General features: G+C 37.4%; 1 protein-coding gene across 2 annotated transcripts; it reads right to left on the bottom strand.

The window, feature by feature from the left end:
- Positions 1-1,678: 1,678 nt before the first annotated feature.
- On the bottom strand, positions 1,679-15,647 carry GMFB (glia maturation factor beta). 2 transcript variants are annotated; one of them, XM_068545339.1, is made up of 7 exons: positions 15,527-15,647; positions 11,077-11,173; positions 9,735-9,784; positions 8,989-9,038; positions 8,416-8,501; positions 6,980-7,053; positions 1,679-5,420 (listed from the first exon to the last, which is right to left on the bottom strand). In XM_068545339.1, exons 1-7 carry the CDS (start codon positions 15,527-15,529, stop codon positions 5,349-5,351), a joined length of 432 nt encoding a protein of 143 aa, XP_068401440.1. In that variant the 5' UTR covers positions 15,530-15,647; the 3' UTR covers positions 1,679-5,348. The 2 variants fall into 2 exon arrangements, with proteins under 2 accessions (XP_068401440.1, XP_068401451.1); XM_068545350.1 differs by having other exon boundaries at positions 8,416-8,498.
- Between the last annotated feature and the right edge of the window lie 1,751 nt (positions 15,648-17,398).

The raw sequence follows: 17,398 nt of genomic DNA, 5'->3' as shown, positions 1-17,398 counted from the left end.
AGGAACCTAGAAGCCAGGAGGGTGGCCCTTCAATTCAGGGCTCCATCTTTAACATGATTCAGCTGCTCACTGCACACCTGCTTCATTCTATACCTCCCCAGCTGCCATCTTCTTTCCCTCTGCTCTGTAGGTTGCACTTGGCCTCTTCTCCATCTAATAGCATTCTTCCAAGTTCAGCTCCCACTGCTAATGGCCTCATTCAAGAGAATGAGATCATCGTCCCAATATCAGGAATTGAACTATAATTGAATTGTACCTCTTTATAAAGTAACAAGACTGACACTGGGAAAGTAATTGGCCCAGCTCAGTGTTTGGTACCAGTTAGGCAACATCTTAGAGGCTGGTGGCCCTTGGGAGAGATCCTGTGTGTACTGACGATGGGGAGGGAGCTGCAGACAGGAAAGTACAGCCATGTGGGACAAATCATGGCTGCCTAAAGGCTTGCCCCTTCAGCAAGGAGCAGTGGCAGGGGTATTTCTACCTAACAAAGGTCTGTGGTGTATTGGGATCCGCCATTCATTACAGGTAAGGAATAGGTCACAATACTGCAGGACTTAATTCCAGGGTAACAGAATCTATACTCAATTGTGTAGGTAACAGTGTCTAGAAACCACCGCCCCCCCCCCCCTCGGTGACACACACACACACACACACACACACGCAGCCTTCCCCCTGCTTTGTCAGGGCACCACAAGGTGGCTTTTGGATGCAACCTAGACATTCTGCTTTTTCTTTCCTGTAATTGGAAAAGAGGGTTACCTCAGCAGGGAGCTTTCATGTAGCCTAGGGGCAGATCTCAAGCAAAGGATGAGAGAACTCCCTGATGCTCAGCGATAAGATCTTTCATCTAACTGGCTTCCCAACATAGCTAAAAATACACCCCACAAGGAGAGAGTATCCACTCAGGGTGCGCCCTCATGCAAATGAGAGTGGGCCCTCACTGAGGGTAAGTGATTAGAAATGCTTTTTGCTGCTGAAAACTGAAAAGGACAAAAAGACAGTGAAAGTGAAAAAATTTAGGAGCTGGCCGTTTGAGTAGCTAAATGGCTAAATTTGAGAAATAAGGAAGATGTTTCCTCTGGCCAATTCTCCTTGTGAGATTCTTGAATTAGGAAGGCAAAAATAGCTCCTTTCACAACTGTAAACAAACTGTGACTACTACATAGTCAATCACAAGAAGTATATGGTAAAGTCTAAATACTATGTAAGTACTGTTGATTTGTATTCATTCAATAGATACCCACGACACACAAACCACGGACAGTAGTCTGTGATATAGGCAGAATGGGTCTTTAACGGACGTTTAATAAATGGTGATAAACTATATTCAATAAAAGATCCGTCAATTTAATTTGATTTCTTACAAAATACACAGACCCTCTAACTTAGTCTTCCCTTTGAAAGCAAGGGTTCATCATTTGAAATAATGCCCTCTGCCCCTACAAACAAACCATTCTAGTATCAGACCAAGTTTTAGAAATTTTTATAATCTCGTTATATTTTCCCTCCCCCCTTCCTACTTTTGCCAAGTGATCCGCTTACTTTGCCTCTTGGTTTTTCCAGATAAAGTAAACAACTGAATCTGTGTGGTTCACACAGATGCCACAATTGAGCCAGGCAGGTAACAGTAACTCCAAAAGGGAAAGGAGGCGAGTAAACAATGAAAAGCTAGAAGTCCTTTCATGTTAACATTTTATTTAAACCAGTACAAGCACCATGCTTAACAGAAGACTGTCCAAAATAAACATGCAATACGAACTCGCACAGACTGAAACCACAGCTTCAGAAGTTGTGCCAGCTGTTGATTTTGTTAAACGATGACAGGAAACTGTTAAAATTCACAAGACTAAACCATTAATGTTTCAAGCCTCCTGAATGAGATTACATTGGACCACCTAAATCAGTGGGAACTACCCTGGCATGTTAGTGATCTCAAACAATATTCAAGTAATTACACATGTATGAACTATACTCCAAAAAGCAAGAAAACACAGTTTCTATCACAACCTTAATGTAGTTGTTTTAAATATCATAGGAAGATGATCACTGATTTGAGATGTCAAATGGCATAATAAGAAACAAGTTTCTCAAGAATATTCAACTTGGGAGCACTGATGTTAAGTGGCCTAAAAGAGTTACATTTTTCCAGAAATACAAAATAAGATTCGTCCAGAAATGTTTGAGACACTTCTTCACATAAGTTGTAAAGGCTCAAATTCTGTAGATTCCAGTATTATCAGTCTATTGAACAAACAGGGAAAGCAACCGTACTAAGAATATTTGAATTGATAGATTACGAGTTACTCTCTACTTCCACCAAATATCAGCATTGAAACTCTTATGAAAATATCTTTTCATCACTAGTCCACATTATGGATTAATGACATTGCTCGTGTTTTAAGGTAGTCCAGACATATTTTTAAGAACGCCTTCCTTACTATCTATATGAGTGGGGAACAAAGACAGCCAAATTTAATTTGGCAATAAACTCCTTTAACTGGAAAATTTTTAAAGTGTCAGACCAGGATACAGTTTATGGCTACGTTCGACTCCTGAAAATAGGAGACAAAAAGGGAGAGAAAAGTGCTGACGTTTTGCTACAAAGATCATTTAGTAATGACAATACAAAATTCAGCAACACCCTCTTAAACAAGAGTATGTTTAACTGCACTAGGCATTTAGTAAACTTTTTAGAAATAGACAATTTGAACATTTATTTTAGAAGTCAATTGAACAAAAACAGCCAGTCAAACAACTTTTTTCCTAACATAATTGCTTCAATACCAGAACAAAGTGAATACTATTCAAAACTCTTTGACATTTTGGAATTTCAGCATAGTAACCTGAGAACAGTTTTCTTCATATGTCATTTATGTTGCCACAAAAACCATATAAAAACATGCTGTGATTACGAGTCAGTTCTATTTTGACAACATTAGATGCTATGCAGAACTTACACAAGGCCAACAATTTCAAAACTAATGGTGACTTAGAAGACCATGAAGGAGGTTCCCAGGAAAAAAGCTGCTGCCAAAAAGGAAAGATTAAGTTTGAAGGCTGAATGGGAATGGCTGTACCAGAAATGGAATGTAAAAACTGGAATTACAAAATCTGGAGTTACTATTAGGGAGAAGGCAGAAAAAGAGATTAAATAGGAAATATACTTAGAACAATGCAAAATTTGGTTAGATGAAAGGGAAATATATATAAAAAACAGAGAACACTCTAGGACAAGGAATCTATAACTCTCCCTATAGGACCAAGGAAGTGAAAAAAATGTTCTACTGATCCCCTAACCTCATCTATTGTCTTGCAAAAATATATGTTATCGATAAGGAGTCAGACAAGCTCAAAAAAAGCATGGTTTATCACAGCTCTTTGTCCCTGTTAGAGAACAGGGGAACTGAGAGTTCTGTGTATGGAGGTCAATATTATCTGACATTATGGAGGACCTTCCAATTAAATTAAAAAAACAACAACAAAAAAAACACCTAAAATGTGAAAGACAAAATAAGGAACCTCACTAAAAAATACATTCTTGCAGCCCTAGATTCTCTTATTGCTGTGAGCCTGATGAAACAAAATCTCACTTCCTTCATTCAAGAACATTAGAAGAAGTGTCCAGTCACTTGGATTACATTTGCATTTCTGCAGAATTATAAGCATTATTCTCCAATATCAAAATAGCTGTTTAAAGAATTCTTAAACTTCCTGGGTGAAGTTCTCTCTCTCTGGAAATTGGAATAAAGAACCTTTCCCATTCCTTAACCAAAACAAATACCCCCTCTAGCACTTCCTCATCTCCAACTAACTTCCTATTGCTTCCTGTTTTTTAGATTAGTGAAGCCAAACAGTGTTGCAATAGAAGATTCAATATTGTGAAAATTCCAACTATCTTCACCTCTTTATTAAAGTTGGCACAGAAACCTTAAAAAAATGCAAAGCACATATGAATGGGAGATACGCCAACATAAAAAAAAAAAGCCTTTGCTAGTTCTGAAATGATTAAGATATTCTTAACATAAGAATTCACTCACCAAATCTGGGTAGTCTTTAGAGTCTCAAGACCTTTTGTCAAATTAATGTCAAGATAATCTTAAACAGTTACTCATATGTTTTTAAAGTACACTATATATCAGAATCCTTGCTTTAAAAATGCCAAGGATGCCATCATCTAACAAGACAGGTGTCCAGTTTAGAATATCTTCTCACATTTAGGATGTAAGATGAGATTTCTATTGATGTGTTAATGTTATTAACTATGGCCAAGGTTTTAAGATAACCATTTTTTTTTCCTATGGCACAAAACTAATCACAAATATGCCCCAAATTATAACTCTCAACTGCCATATATTCACCAATGCAAGTAGATAGTTGGAATTTTTAAAATATCAAGTTGATTTTATTACAAATTTCAGATACACATATTAGAAAATTGTTTTACTTGGACCCTTTACAAAAGTATTAATTTCACCAAATCTGGAATACTGGCAGTGTAAAAGTCTTAAACTAAACTTAAAGCTAACAAATCAAAGGCACAGTATTAACACATGTAAAATAACTAGTATTCACAGGACAACATTAAGAGGTGCTTTATAAATAAAGTGTTATTAACCTAGATTCAAAACTATCTAGAAATGACACAACCAGGAATGAGGCCTTTAATTAGTTACAATCCATCAATTTCTAAGACTAAAATGCTATTTTCTATAAGAAGAGAACCTAATAGTCATAACTTTATTATAAAATCTAACTTCCAGACCTTAAGAACAAGCGATTGATGAAAAGTTTCTGGACTTGATTAAAAGGATATAGAAAATTAAGAAGGCATGGAATTGATGAAAAAAATGCTTGTAATGCAGATTATACTATAGTAAGTTATTATTCATGGCTCAAAATTGGGTCACTCAAGTCTTTTATCCCAAATTGATTTCAAAGATTTAGCAAGTGATAATATGCTATTTTCATATATAAACTAATATCCAGTATTTGTCAAAAGGAGGCAACTGTTGTCTATCACAATCTAATACCCACTTTCCAATGGTGTCTGTAAATAGTAACAAATTCTGAACCGTAAGTTATAGAAATTAGTCACAAGAGTGCAAAAAGTCCCTGGAGAGAAAGTAGTCCACCTAACAATTACAAATATAAGGAAACACTTTACAAAGTTTCATTACTATGAAGATGATTTCCCCTTTGTTCAAACTTTGAACAAATGAAGAATTTTTCTTTACTGCAGGTAACAAACTGTAAATAACAGTGCATTTTTAGGCATAAATAAGTATTTATGTCTGGTTCCAGTATGGTCAGGTTAATACATAAATACTTTAGAAACACAGAAGTTCACATTAGTGGAAAAATCCAAGTTTCTCACGTAACCATTCTTCAGTTAGGTCTTCGGTATTTCGTATTTCAAATACCTTAAGAAAAAAATCAAATATTTTGTATATTTGAGTATTAAATACCAAATTCTCCTTCCTTTCATGTTGGTCATGACTTAATCTGTGTAAATTAGATACACCTTTACGTTTCTTTAAGTGCTAGGGCCTCAGTTACCAAAGTCTAGCAATCAAGACAGCATAAAATCAAAACTCTTAAAAGCACGAATCTACAAATGTTCTAAAAGAGTAGTTTTGTAAATATTACCCACTAAAAGAGAGAGCCAAGTATACACACTTAAAATCAATCCAGTTAGGAACTGGAAGGACCTGTGCTGATCCTCCACAGGTGGAGGAAATACCAGCTGTTTTTATAAGGACAGATTAGTGGTCCACAGCCACAAATCTCTAGCCAGAATCTGAACACACACAGGCCCAAAGTATAACGGCTATAAAAAGACAATGTAATACAGCAGAAAGGATGGGATTTGAGGCCAGATGAAAGTTTGAATCCTAGCCCTGAAATGTACTAATATACAACCCTAGGCAAGTCATTCATCCTCTGAACCTCAGTTTTCCCAGCTAAGAACAGGAGTTTCACCATCAACTTACAGAGTTGTGGTGAGGATTCAGTCAGATTATTTGTAAAAGTAACTTGTAAATTGTAATGCCTTAATGCCAGCACTTTAGGGCGTGCCTAGGATTAGAACAGACATGAGCCTGTTAACAGAGCTCCTTCCCAACCACCCAATCCCCTTAGAGCAACTCCAGCATGTTCCCGTGGTACACATGAGGGTAAGTAGTGTCTATAAGTGGGTGGTATCAATAACAATCATGTGGGCTAAAGGGAAAAAGCAGAGGGCACTTAAAAACATCACCTGGGTTGATAATTAAGCACCCAAGGGGAAAACCCCGATGCTCTCCTTAAAATAAAACCTGAAAGGAAATATTATTTAATACCATTCCAGTGATGTAAAATTCTATTTCAAAACGTTAAATGTATATACTTTTTCAACTCAAACTAATACATGGAAGTTAAATAAAGTTGGAAAGCAAGTACCACTCTTACCTTTAACCTTCAAAAATGCCATAAAACAATGGGAACACGTTAAATCTTGAAGCAGGTGTCTCATATGAAACAGAATGTTCTAACTTAATAAAGCTAATACATATTCTTAAAAATTTAATTTTAGATTTGGAAACAATACAGTTAACTGCATAGTATGGAATTCCTGCACAGAATTTGGTTCATTTAGTCTATGGTAAAGGGCTCAGAGAAGCTTCAAATGCTGCATTTATCTACTAGAAATTACATTATGGAAGATGAAAAATTCTCAATAGATTGAGTAGTTTTCTAAAGCTGCCTATATTTTGAATATGAGTTCTTGTAATCAACTTATAATTTTCATTCCAAAAACACACTTTTGGTTAAAGACTTCTATCATTCTATTTCCAACTAATAAAAAGTTCTAGTTTACTGCTCTGTTCTAAATAACTTTCATCTACATAAAGAAATACTTAACTCTTCAGATTACTTGGATATTGCTCTATTTACAAAGGGAAAAAATTGTCTCAACAAGTTCGTCAAATATAAATACCACCTTGGTGAGTTCAGCTGTTTGGACTAGCTTATTCTTACTCCCAGCATACATCATCTGTTGTTCAGGCTTACATCCTGGAAGAGAGAGATCAGAGTAGAAATGAGACTTAAATTTTGAAAAAGTGATGAGTTTTCATTATTTACTTTATAAAAATGACACATTTAGGATCTCCTATGCTATCAAGTTTACAAAAGCTTCCGTCTAAATGTGTAAAGGCTGTATTTTGAGAGTCTTACACTGCATACTGCCTGCACAAAGAGAAACAGCTATATTACTAATGAACAAGGCTTTAGGTCAGCAAAAATAAATGAGGCTAGATCTCTACAGATCTTGACTTTTAGAGCCTTGCAAATACTTTAAAACTTTTCAGCACTTAGTTTTGACGGTAAATATCAAGATCAATTTTACAGAGGCCTAATATATATAGGTTTTGGGATGTTGTTGGGTCAGTAGTGTCAGGAGATTGACTCTGAAAAAAGGTTACACTCTGTTTACATATTAATTAAAAAATAGACTGCAGTATATTTTAAGTGCTACATAAATGATACAAATAATAAAGTTCAGGGAGGAGTTCAGTGAGCAGAAACTTTATTGTGGGCTTGAATGGTGGTGGCAGTGGGAGTTCTGGTGATAATGGATACTTTAAATACCAATAAGCCATTTTAATATCCAATGTAGGGCTTCCCTGGTGGCGCAGTGGTTGAGAATCTGCCTGCCAATGCAGGCGACACGGGTTCGAGCCCTGGTCTGGGAGGATCCCACATGCCGCGGAGCGACTAGGCCCGTGAGCCACTATCACTGAGCCTGCGCGTCTGGAGCCTGTGCTCCGCAACAAGAGAGGCCGCTACAGTGAGAGGCCCGTGCACCGCGATGAAGAGTGGTCCCCGCTTGCCACAACTAGAGAAAGCCCTCGCACAGAAACAAAGACCCAACACAGCCATAAATGAATGAATAAATAAATAAATGAATAAATTTTAAAAAAATTTAAAAAAAAAAAATCCAATGTAAGCTACTCTGGGACTATTCTCAAGATTATAGGCACATCATTCGTAACTACTATTTTAAAGATAAACACCAAATATATATCATAATCATACACATAGTTCACATACTTATAAATAAAATTAAAATACAGAAGAAAATGTACTTTTGATATTTTAAAATGTCATTACATTTCTACTCCCTTAAAACGTCTGTACAATTTGACCTAACAACACTTCTAGGAATCTATCCTAAGAAAAGCAAGTTCTAAGAGATGATGCTTTACAGTAACTTCTTTTTAGGGATGCATTTATGTGTGTATGTGCGAGCGCATATACTGCAATTTAGGTTATTCAACACTTTTCCTCCTTAAAACGAGCATAAAATATGTCTAGTATAAAAATGGTTTAATTTGATCAGAACCAAATATGCACTATTTAAAGAAATTCACTTACCAACAGGACTGGAGAAAATAAAGCACAGAGGGTATGAAACTCTTCCATCATCATGTTGATACTTATAACTATATACAATGAAGGTTTTTCTCAAGTTAAGGAAACTAAAATTACTGCTCTGTTTGAGACAAGTACTTATCAACAAATTTCTGAAAGAAAACACGCACCAGGGGAGCTAGTGGGTGGCAAATTTCTATCCTATCCATTTAGGCCACACCTTCATTATTCATTATCTTTCCACAAAATTATAAATGGGCCCCCCAAAAAAGTTATAACATCTTATACTCTCTCACAAATAAATTTATTAAAAGTATAGATTTAATATGGATTTTTTCCTTCTCAATTTTTATTATAAACATGTAATAGTAAAAGGAACTTTTTAAAAATAATATTAATTTTTTGGTTCTTTTCCAATATGAGCATATATTTTATTGAATAATTTGGTCATGATCATGGTGTAGAAGAAAATTTTGTAAAATATGTCTTTTAAAAGTTGAACAAATGAACTTCATAAATAAAATTGTGACCACTTAAAAAAACAAATCTTTCTAAAGCACTATGAGAAAAGGATATCGAGGTTGTCGTTCAGGTAGTTCATCTTTAAGTTCATCTGGTGAAATGCCCTGGAACCATAAAGAAAACAACTTTTAAACATTTTCTTACCCATAAATTCTTAAGAGATATACCAAGCACCTATTCTACTAATAGGTATAAATTCATAACCTTATACCATAACATAAGATTTTATTTTACTAAATTGTACATAAGCTGAGGTTATTAAAACCTCAGTGCGATGAAAGCCTACTCCAGCCCACTCAGTTTAGCTCTGTGTATTAACTAAACATGGGGCTGAGAGGCAGAGTAGTCTATGCTCATGTTCCAATTGTCAGGAAATACTGAGTGAGATAAGCCAACTCCTCAGAGCAACAACAATATCTGATTTAGGGGAAAAAAGTTAATTTCTTTTCGCTCTAAATTAGTTACTTAACTTGACAAAACTAAATATTTAGGTTAAAGGGCTTTAGTTTTTAATCACTGGCCAACCAATTTAGAAGCAAGTTATAAAGTTGATTCAGTTTTTACCAGACATATAGCCCTAACTTCTACTACTTATTACCCTGGATTTCATTAATGTTTTATGAAAGGTGATTATATTAGCAAGACAATGCACTACACAACAATTAGCATATGCTTTTCATGCATAATGATCATGTCTAAAGGTTTAGAACTCGCTTTAGAAGTAACTGTAACTAATATAACATTTTTTGGGCAATAATAATTGCTTAATGATAAAACTATATTTAGCTGATCCAACAAACCTCAAGCTCTTCATCCAGCACCACCAGGCGTTTATCCTTATCAATTTTCACTAAAATAAAAATATAATATGAGTAAACTGTGATTCTAATGTAACTTGATCTACCCAACCTGCAGAGTCCTAGCCCTTTTTCTGGCATCCAAAATTAAAACAGGAAGAAACACAAGCATAAAACACAAGCTTGACTCTACAAGCAGTCAGCATTTAAAAGCTTTTACCCAGAATTCCCAGCACCTAATTTGCTAATTTAGAACTTTATGGCAACTCCTTACATTTACTGTGTATGTGAAGAACTTCGTGAAGAACTTCGTAACTCAAATGCACTTCCTAGATGATAAGAAAAGGTCTGAAAAGGTCACTGTTACTGACATTGGTTTATTGCACGTGGTTAGAATTGCAAGCAAAACGTGGACCAAGGGTCAGGACAGAACAACCACCAGATTCCCAGCTTCTCCAGAGTCAGGATTTCATGGTGCAGTATGAGTATTCTGAGAAAGTGAATTACCAAATAGTAGTGATATCTCTATTAAAATACATGCAACAGAGCCCAAAGCCAAACTGAAATATGTTTAGATAATCTATGCCTGTATTCTTTTCCATTACTCTGAAAAGTTATCCAATTTTTTATTTTGCACTAATTTCAAAGTAAATCCTGTGAGACACAATATGATCTCAAATAGCTTTACTCTTTGTGGCAAAATGGCACTGACACACATTGTCACTTTTAAGAACTGTATGCCTACGTTGTAGTATGTGTTTGTAAAAGAACCATAATTCAACAAGCTGTTACCACCTCATTAATTCACATCTGCCAGATGCATCTCTGTTAACAGTATACAGAGTTTTACATTCTCACCCCCTCATCCTTCCTTTATGTTTCTAAATCACTACCCACATATTAAATATTACCTAAGAATATAAAAGAAGTCTGCATAACATCACATACAGTTCACAGTGGAAGAGGCAATATACAAATCGTTCTTTCTACTGTCAAAAGTCAGTGACACTTAAAAGTACTCTCCATGAAACTAGAGTTCAAGTCTAGAATTGAATTAAGACTTCACATCACTTTGAACACAATGCTGAACTGTAACACTTTAGGTGTAGGCAAAGGTGTCTGTTTGAGGATGAATGGCCAGGCTATTTTTAGTCCCCTGAGAAGTTAAAGGATGGAGTTGAATGGGTCACTACAAATGACCAAGTGGGGGGGAATTAAAAAGTGGGGGGGGGATTAAAACTGGAGGAGGTAACTTTCTAAAGGTTCAGGTTATTCGATGTAGCTATAGGATAAAGCCAAACTCCAAACTAAGACCATGTAATGGAGACAATCGCTTTTAGCTTACTTATAATGGCAGCATTGTTCGTCTCTTTGCGAAAACGAAACTTTCTCAGCTTTTCCACTAAATCTTCAGCAACATCACAAACTACCAAAGACTCACTCTAGAAAAGAAAAAAATCATGTTATCAAATGCCATGACTTCAATATACATATGTACATGTTAAACTTATAAAACCTAATACTTTTAAGAAGGTATACTGACACCTACAAATGTCATAATTATGTGAAAGTATTAATGTGAAACACATGAACACTTAAACAGCTTTTAAATCTACCAAGCTTTGTATCTACATTATTAAATTATACACATTTGTTCATCTTACATGTAGGGTATACTTTCTCTTTGGCTACTAAATATCTCAAAGAACTAGACACATAATAATGTGGAATTTCATCAGAACTGTAGAGGAAGGGAAGAATAAGGGAAAAGTCAAGGATCATTGCTGTTAGAAAGTATAATATTTTTGCACTATGCAGCAAGAACAGGAAAATCATCTTATTACACTTAGCGTTAATAAGGCCTTAGTTCATTTTTGAGTCTCACAACTATGAAAAAATAAAAAGAAGCAAAAGTATGAAAAATAAACCATAAAAGAACGATTACATTTTATATCTTAATTAAATGACTACAGGGATCAAAAAAAAAGGAGCTATTAAGAATTATGAAAGCAAAACCAGATGAAACAAATATAAACACTCAAAGAACCTTTTATAAATTATGAAAAAATATTAGAAACTCTTCTCCAGAAATCTGGCAAGGAAATTATCAAAAGCACTCTTCTTTTAGTGGTACAAATGCACTATTGATTGCAAGCATGTGGATGGAAATCTTTTTCTTTAATGTGTAAACTTTGAACACATACAAAAGTAGAGAATAGTATAGTGAAATCCTATGCGCTTAACACTCAGCTTCAACCATTATCAACACATAGCTAATCTTATTTCATCCAAAACCCTCAATACTGCCCCCATGGACCATCATATAGGAAAGGCCCAAAATCATTTTAACTATAAATATTTTAATATGTATTAATAAAATGACAGTATGTGCCATTAAAAACATAAGGACAATAACATTATCTCACCTAAAAAAAAACTAATAATAATTCCAGTGAATTATTCAAGCAGAGTTCAAAGTTCAAATTTCCCTATTGTTTTACTTTTTTTTTTTCTTTTTTAACAGTGAGTTTGATTGAGTCAGGTTCCAAACAAGGTCCACATTCTTTGGTCTCTTCATATATGGGTCTCCCCCCACCACCCGCTTTTTCAGAAAATTAAAAGAGTTTTGAGACCAATGCCAAATACGTGTCTCATTACAATCCGAAAGAATTAAGGCTTCAAATTTTAAGTTAAAAGGAAAATTTAATGAAAGCCTGCTTTTTCATACTGTGTTGGTTAAATAAGAGCATATGTTACAACAGTAAATAGCTATCAATTTTAAGTTGTCCTTTAAATTCATAACACTGGTAACATATAAGTTATGATATAACATAGGATGTGCTATTTATACAATTAGAAAGTACATCCCACCAATACATATTATCCAATAAATTAGGCTCCTGTAGGAGTCATGTATGTCCATCCTTTTACTTCTCTTTAGAGAAAGAAATGCTAAGTCATATGGAGCTTCCTGAAAGCAGTATTCAAGCCTAGTCTATTTTTTCCTATCTTTCAAGAAAGAGATATAAATCAGAAAACTAGAATTTCCAATCTTTCATCAACCAAAGATAGAACCCATTAGTAGAAACTAATAAATACTTTAGATTTTTGTAGGCAAAGAGCAATTTGTCCTGAGTCTTATCTTACAGTTCTGATACCCAGAGCTGCTTGTGCAATCCTGACACTCTAAGAATAGTAAACCAAGTGAAAAACATGCTGTGATTTAATCTATACTGCTTTTTTTTTTTCATTTTTCACCCCTCCCAATACCTTAATAAGGCCAAAAATTCCTTCCTACAAGAAAAAGGACCACGGCTCAGCCAACTCTAATGCTTCCAGTCAATAGAAGCATTTAAAAATCAGTATAACACCCTGAAAACAACACTATATGGTAAATATTAACATACAAAGTGGAGAGTTGAACTCAAGTGGTCATTTATTGGATAATCCACACAATGAACATTTAATGAGTGTCAGCACGTGCTAAGTGCTAGGGATACAATGATATAAAATAAATAGATTAAAACTATGGGCCTCTCAAGGAGCTTATAAAGTCTATTAGAAAACAGATGTACATCAAAATCATCAGGTAAAAAAATATACACTTGTTTGTACCTAGGATAAGAGCTAGAAAGGACAGAAACTTGATGCTATGAGAACTTATGACTAATGGACAACAGCATGGTTACAGGAGACTTGCCTGAAAAAGGCATCTAAAGGACCAAAACTGCCTATGTAAAGACCCTTTGATTAAAGTGAGCACAACACATCTAAGATAACGAAAGGCCAGTGTGACTCAAGCACAGAGAACGAGCTGTAACACATACAAGAGGAGGCTGGCAGGGGCTGGACCACATAGGGCCCAGCGGGTCATACTTAGTATTTTGGTCTCTATCCTATGAGCAAAGGGAAGCCACTAAGGTGTTTTAAGTAGGTGGTGACAGAGAAAGTAATCAGATTGCATGCAGGAAACAGGCAGAGCACCTGGATGAATAGACCAAGACTAGTTAACTGACAAGGCTAGTCCAGGTGAGAGATGAAAAGTAGCTTAGACAGACTGATGAGGATAAAGAGAAGTAGGTGAATTCTGTTAATAATTGTTAACGTGTATTAAACGCTATGAGAAAACACTGTGCTATGTACTTTACATGGATCTCTCTTCATCCTCAAAACAATCCCATTAGATGGGTATTATGTTATGCCCAATTTGCAAGAAACTAAGATTTAGAGAGGTTAAGTATATTCCCCAAAGTTACGCAACTAGGGGAGCCAGGATTCAAGCCAGACAGCCTGACTTTAGCCCACACTTAACCACCACAAAGGAGCTGGTGACAGACAATACTGGGAGGGGTTGATCAGTAAAAAAGGTGACTCCTAAGCTTTTTGGCTTGTGTAAGACTTAAACAGTGCTACCTTTCACTAAGTTAAGGAACACTGAGGAACTCCAGGTTTGAGGGGAAAGAGATGAGTTCTATTTTGGACAAACTGAGGGGGCTTTGAGGCACTCAAGTGGGGAAAAGCTTCCCAGGGGATGTTAACTAAACAGTAGGATATAAATATCTGTGCTGGATCTCAGAAGCAAGGTCTGCACTACAAATTCACAAGTCATCTACATATAGGTAAGTGGTAATTGAAGCTATGAGTGTAGGTAAGAAACGAAGGAGAAAAAAATACAGCATGTTAAATGAAGCATTAGGATGGAGCCTAGGACTCCTACTTGTGATGTACAGGGAAGGAGAAATGCATGGGACACAGACAGACCAACAACAGGAGACGACATAGGAGAAAAACCAGTTCTGTATCCTAGAAGCCAAGGGGGAGGCACGAGAGAAGAAAATGCTTCAAAGAGAGGAGCTTGATCAACACCCAGAATGCAGATGAAAGGTCAGGAAACATGAGAATTGAAGAGTGAGTCCCTTCGATTTAGTGACCAAGACAAGATCTATTCGATGGAAGTGGGTTGAGCAATGAGTGGGAGGTCAGAGACTAGAACAGTGGGAGTTTTGTGTTTTGCTTGTAATTAAAGACACGAGAAGCATATTTTAAAACCCGATGGGAAAGATCCAGGAGATCCTCGTTGGGCAATTAATTTAATTCTCCACTTTATTTTTGAGCGCGGGGTCGAACCCATACGAGACGGAAGCCAGAACCCCCAGACCACGCAAAACTAAGCTTTTGACAGTTACTTTACGGCCAAGGGCCAAAGCACTGGGTCAAAAGATTTCCAACTGCCATAACTCAAAGAAAGCAAGGATAAGGGGAAATCCTTAGAGGCAGGCCAGGGGAAGGAGAAAAAGGAAACTAAGGCGAGGCCGAGAGAATGGAGTCAGAATTCGAGCCCTCCCCCGCAAAGGCGGCCAGGCCGAAAGTGCTCGGCGTCCGCCGGCCCTCTGGGCCTGGCCCGGGCCCTTGGGGAAAAAGCCGGCGTTTGGGGGAGCCCTCGGCTGGGCCAGACCCCCGGCCCCTCCGACCCTTCAGCGCAGCAGCAGCTAGAGCCCTCCATCCAGAAGGACCCGGTGAGAATCACCCACCCCCGCTGGCCGCACCCTAGTCGCCAAGCCTGCTGGGCGGTTCGACCCCGGGCCCGGCAGGAGGATGCTGCTCTTAGGCGAGGCGGCAGCGTCCGCGGGCGGAGGCCAAAACTCAGACTGTGGGTACCCACTAGCAGCCGGGCCGGAAGCGGCCGCCGACCCAACCCGGGAGCTGCCCGCCGAGACCGGTTCTGGCAAACAGGAAAGCCCAGCGGGCTGGCCCAGCCCTCCGGCCGGCCCCCACCCTCCCCGGCAGCAACTCACCATTTTCCTTCCGGCCGTCAGCAGCCTTTCGCCTTCCCTCGGGTCCCTTTAAGAATGGCACGACGACCGCCTCCCTTCCTGCCCGGCGCCTGGCAGAGCCGCCCCCACCAAGCTACGCGGCAGCGGCAGGCCGGCACGTGACGGCGGACGGCGGGCTGCGCGGCTCAAAATTAGCCGAAACGCGAACGCCCGCTTGCTCTTCAACCACTGTAGGGGAGGATGCCCTGTCTGATTGGGAGTGGGCGACCGTGCCAAAATACACTTAAAGCCAGTTTTTGCTTCCTTTTAACTTTCCTCAAGCTCTGAGATCAATTTCCTGGTGACATGATTAAGTCAACGATTTCAGTGGTAAACGTGTGCGTTAACCCTGGCTTCCCTCCCACCCTCTCCGGAACCCTACCCCCGACTCCCACCAGCTTCTGGGACTTGGTTAATACATTTCTTTTCTCAATGGTGTTTATTTATTGAAGTATGATTGAATGATGATTGATGTCTAGATGAGTGCTCTCATGAGCCGTTGTCTAATCGCGCATTAAGAAGTTTCTGTAGGAGGTGCTGACTTATTGGAGCAAGTTTACTTTTGAATGTGGTGGGGAAAGTAGTTTAGAAGAAGTAAGGTTCGAACTCAGAATTCATACAGGTGCCTTCAATGAAAGAAGCTGCCTGAGGCAAGATCTCACGATGTTTACAGCTTATCCCCAACTGCTAGCATGATGCCCCGTCCATAGTAGATGCTCAATTCATATTTGCCGAAAGAGTGAAAGAAGCAAAGAAAAAGAAAATTCCAGAACATGCTCCCACTTCCATCCTTCTTCATTAGTATTAGACTGAATTATTAGAATTTTTAAAGTTTGTGTTTAATATTAAATTTAATGAATTGTTAGCATGTTAATAAGTAGCATTAAATCAGAGTTCAAAATATATAAATTAATTTGATACAATACCTATGGTTTCTCATAAATTAGAAAACTAGAAGGATTAGCTATAAGAAATTCCACAGCTCAACTACATTCTCTTAGTGATCTGGCCCCCTGCCCCAATACTTTTTACTATGACAAGGGAACTGGTAAATTTGACATGTAGTACCATATAAGAAATGGTGGAAGAGAAAATGATTTTTACCAGTCCATGAACAGTTATATTAGACTTTAACAAAGATTCTCCCCCACCCCCATCTTTTCCCATCTCTTCTCGCCACCTACAGGAGGAATTGGAGGAAAAAGTGAGAAATTTAACATTTAGATACATGACATTTCGCCTGGTAAATAGTAAAGCCATTGTTTTCCTCTTTCATGTTGTTCTTTTAATGTTTCCCAAATGTTAATGGCTATGAAATGGGCTGGTCTCATGTTAGACCCAGAGAGGTTGGACAGAGTAGTACACTGACAAGAAAAGGACAATGATGAAAATGTGATTTATTTTATTGTGTGGGAGGTGTAAAATGAATATAGACTATGTACAGAAATTTTACTTGAACTCAGTCTGTAGAATATTCTTTGAACCAGGAAAAAAAAATTACATCTATTTTAAATGAGGTTTGGGAATGCTGTTTGGACTTGGGTTATTCCGAGGGGGAAAAGTTCAAACTGTTTTCTAGCACTTTTCTGCCTGGGTAGCCCCTGTTAAAAACTCAAGAACCTATAAATACTAAGCTGTGTTGAGGTCACTGAAATGTGTTTTATCTCAGGGAAGCATTTGACATCAAGACAAGATCAGGGTCGAAAGGAAAGGAGTATTCTAATTAAAAATCGAGGGAAGATCAGAATTAGAATAATCTTTTCTGGCCTGAATTTTTCTAAGTCCTCCATTCTCTGTATTGGCAGCCATGCTAAAGTGTTTCTATTATTTACATATTCTTACTTATTCATTCAT

Source organism: Eschrichtius robustus, chromosome 1 (genome assembly GCF_028021215.1).
Source record: "Eschrichtius robustus isolate mEscRob2 chromosome 1, mEscRob2.pri, whole genome shotgun sequence".
In the NCBI taxonomy this organism is placed as follows: Eukaryota; Metazoa; Chordata; class Mammalia; order Artiodactyla; family Eschrichtiidae; genus Eschrichtius; species Eschrichtius robustus.
The sequence above is the reverse complement of the archived record's forward strand: the minus strand, read 5'-3'. Positions and strand labels throughout refer to the sequence as shown.

Excerpts from the sequence above, each read along its gene's own strand:
- GMFB (XM_068545339.1), bottom strand. Across the intron at positions 9,785-11,076 it reads GAACAATGCTGCCATTATAA|TGAAAATTGATAAGGATAAA; the intron begins GTAAGCTAAAAG and ends TTTTTATTTTAG. Across the intron at positions 5,421-6,979 it reads AAACAGCTGAACTCACCAAG|GTATTTGAAATACGAAATAC; the intron begins GTGGTATTTATA and ends TTTTTTCTTAAG.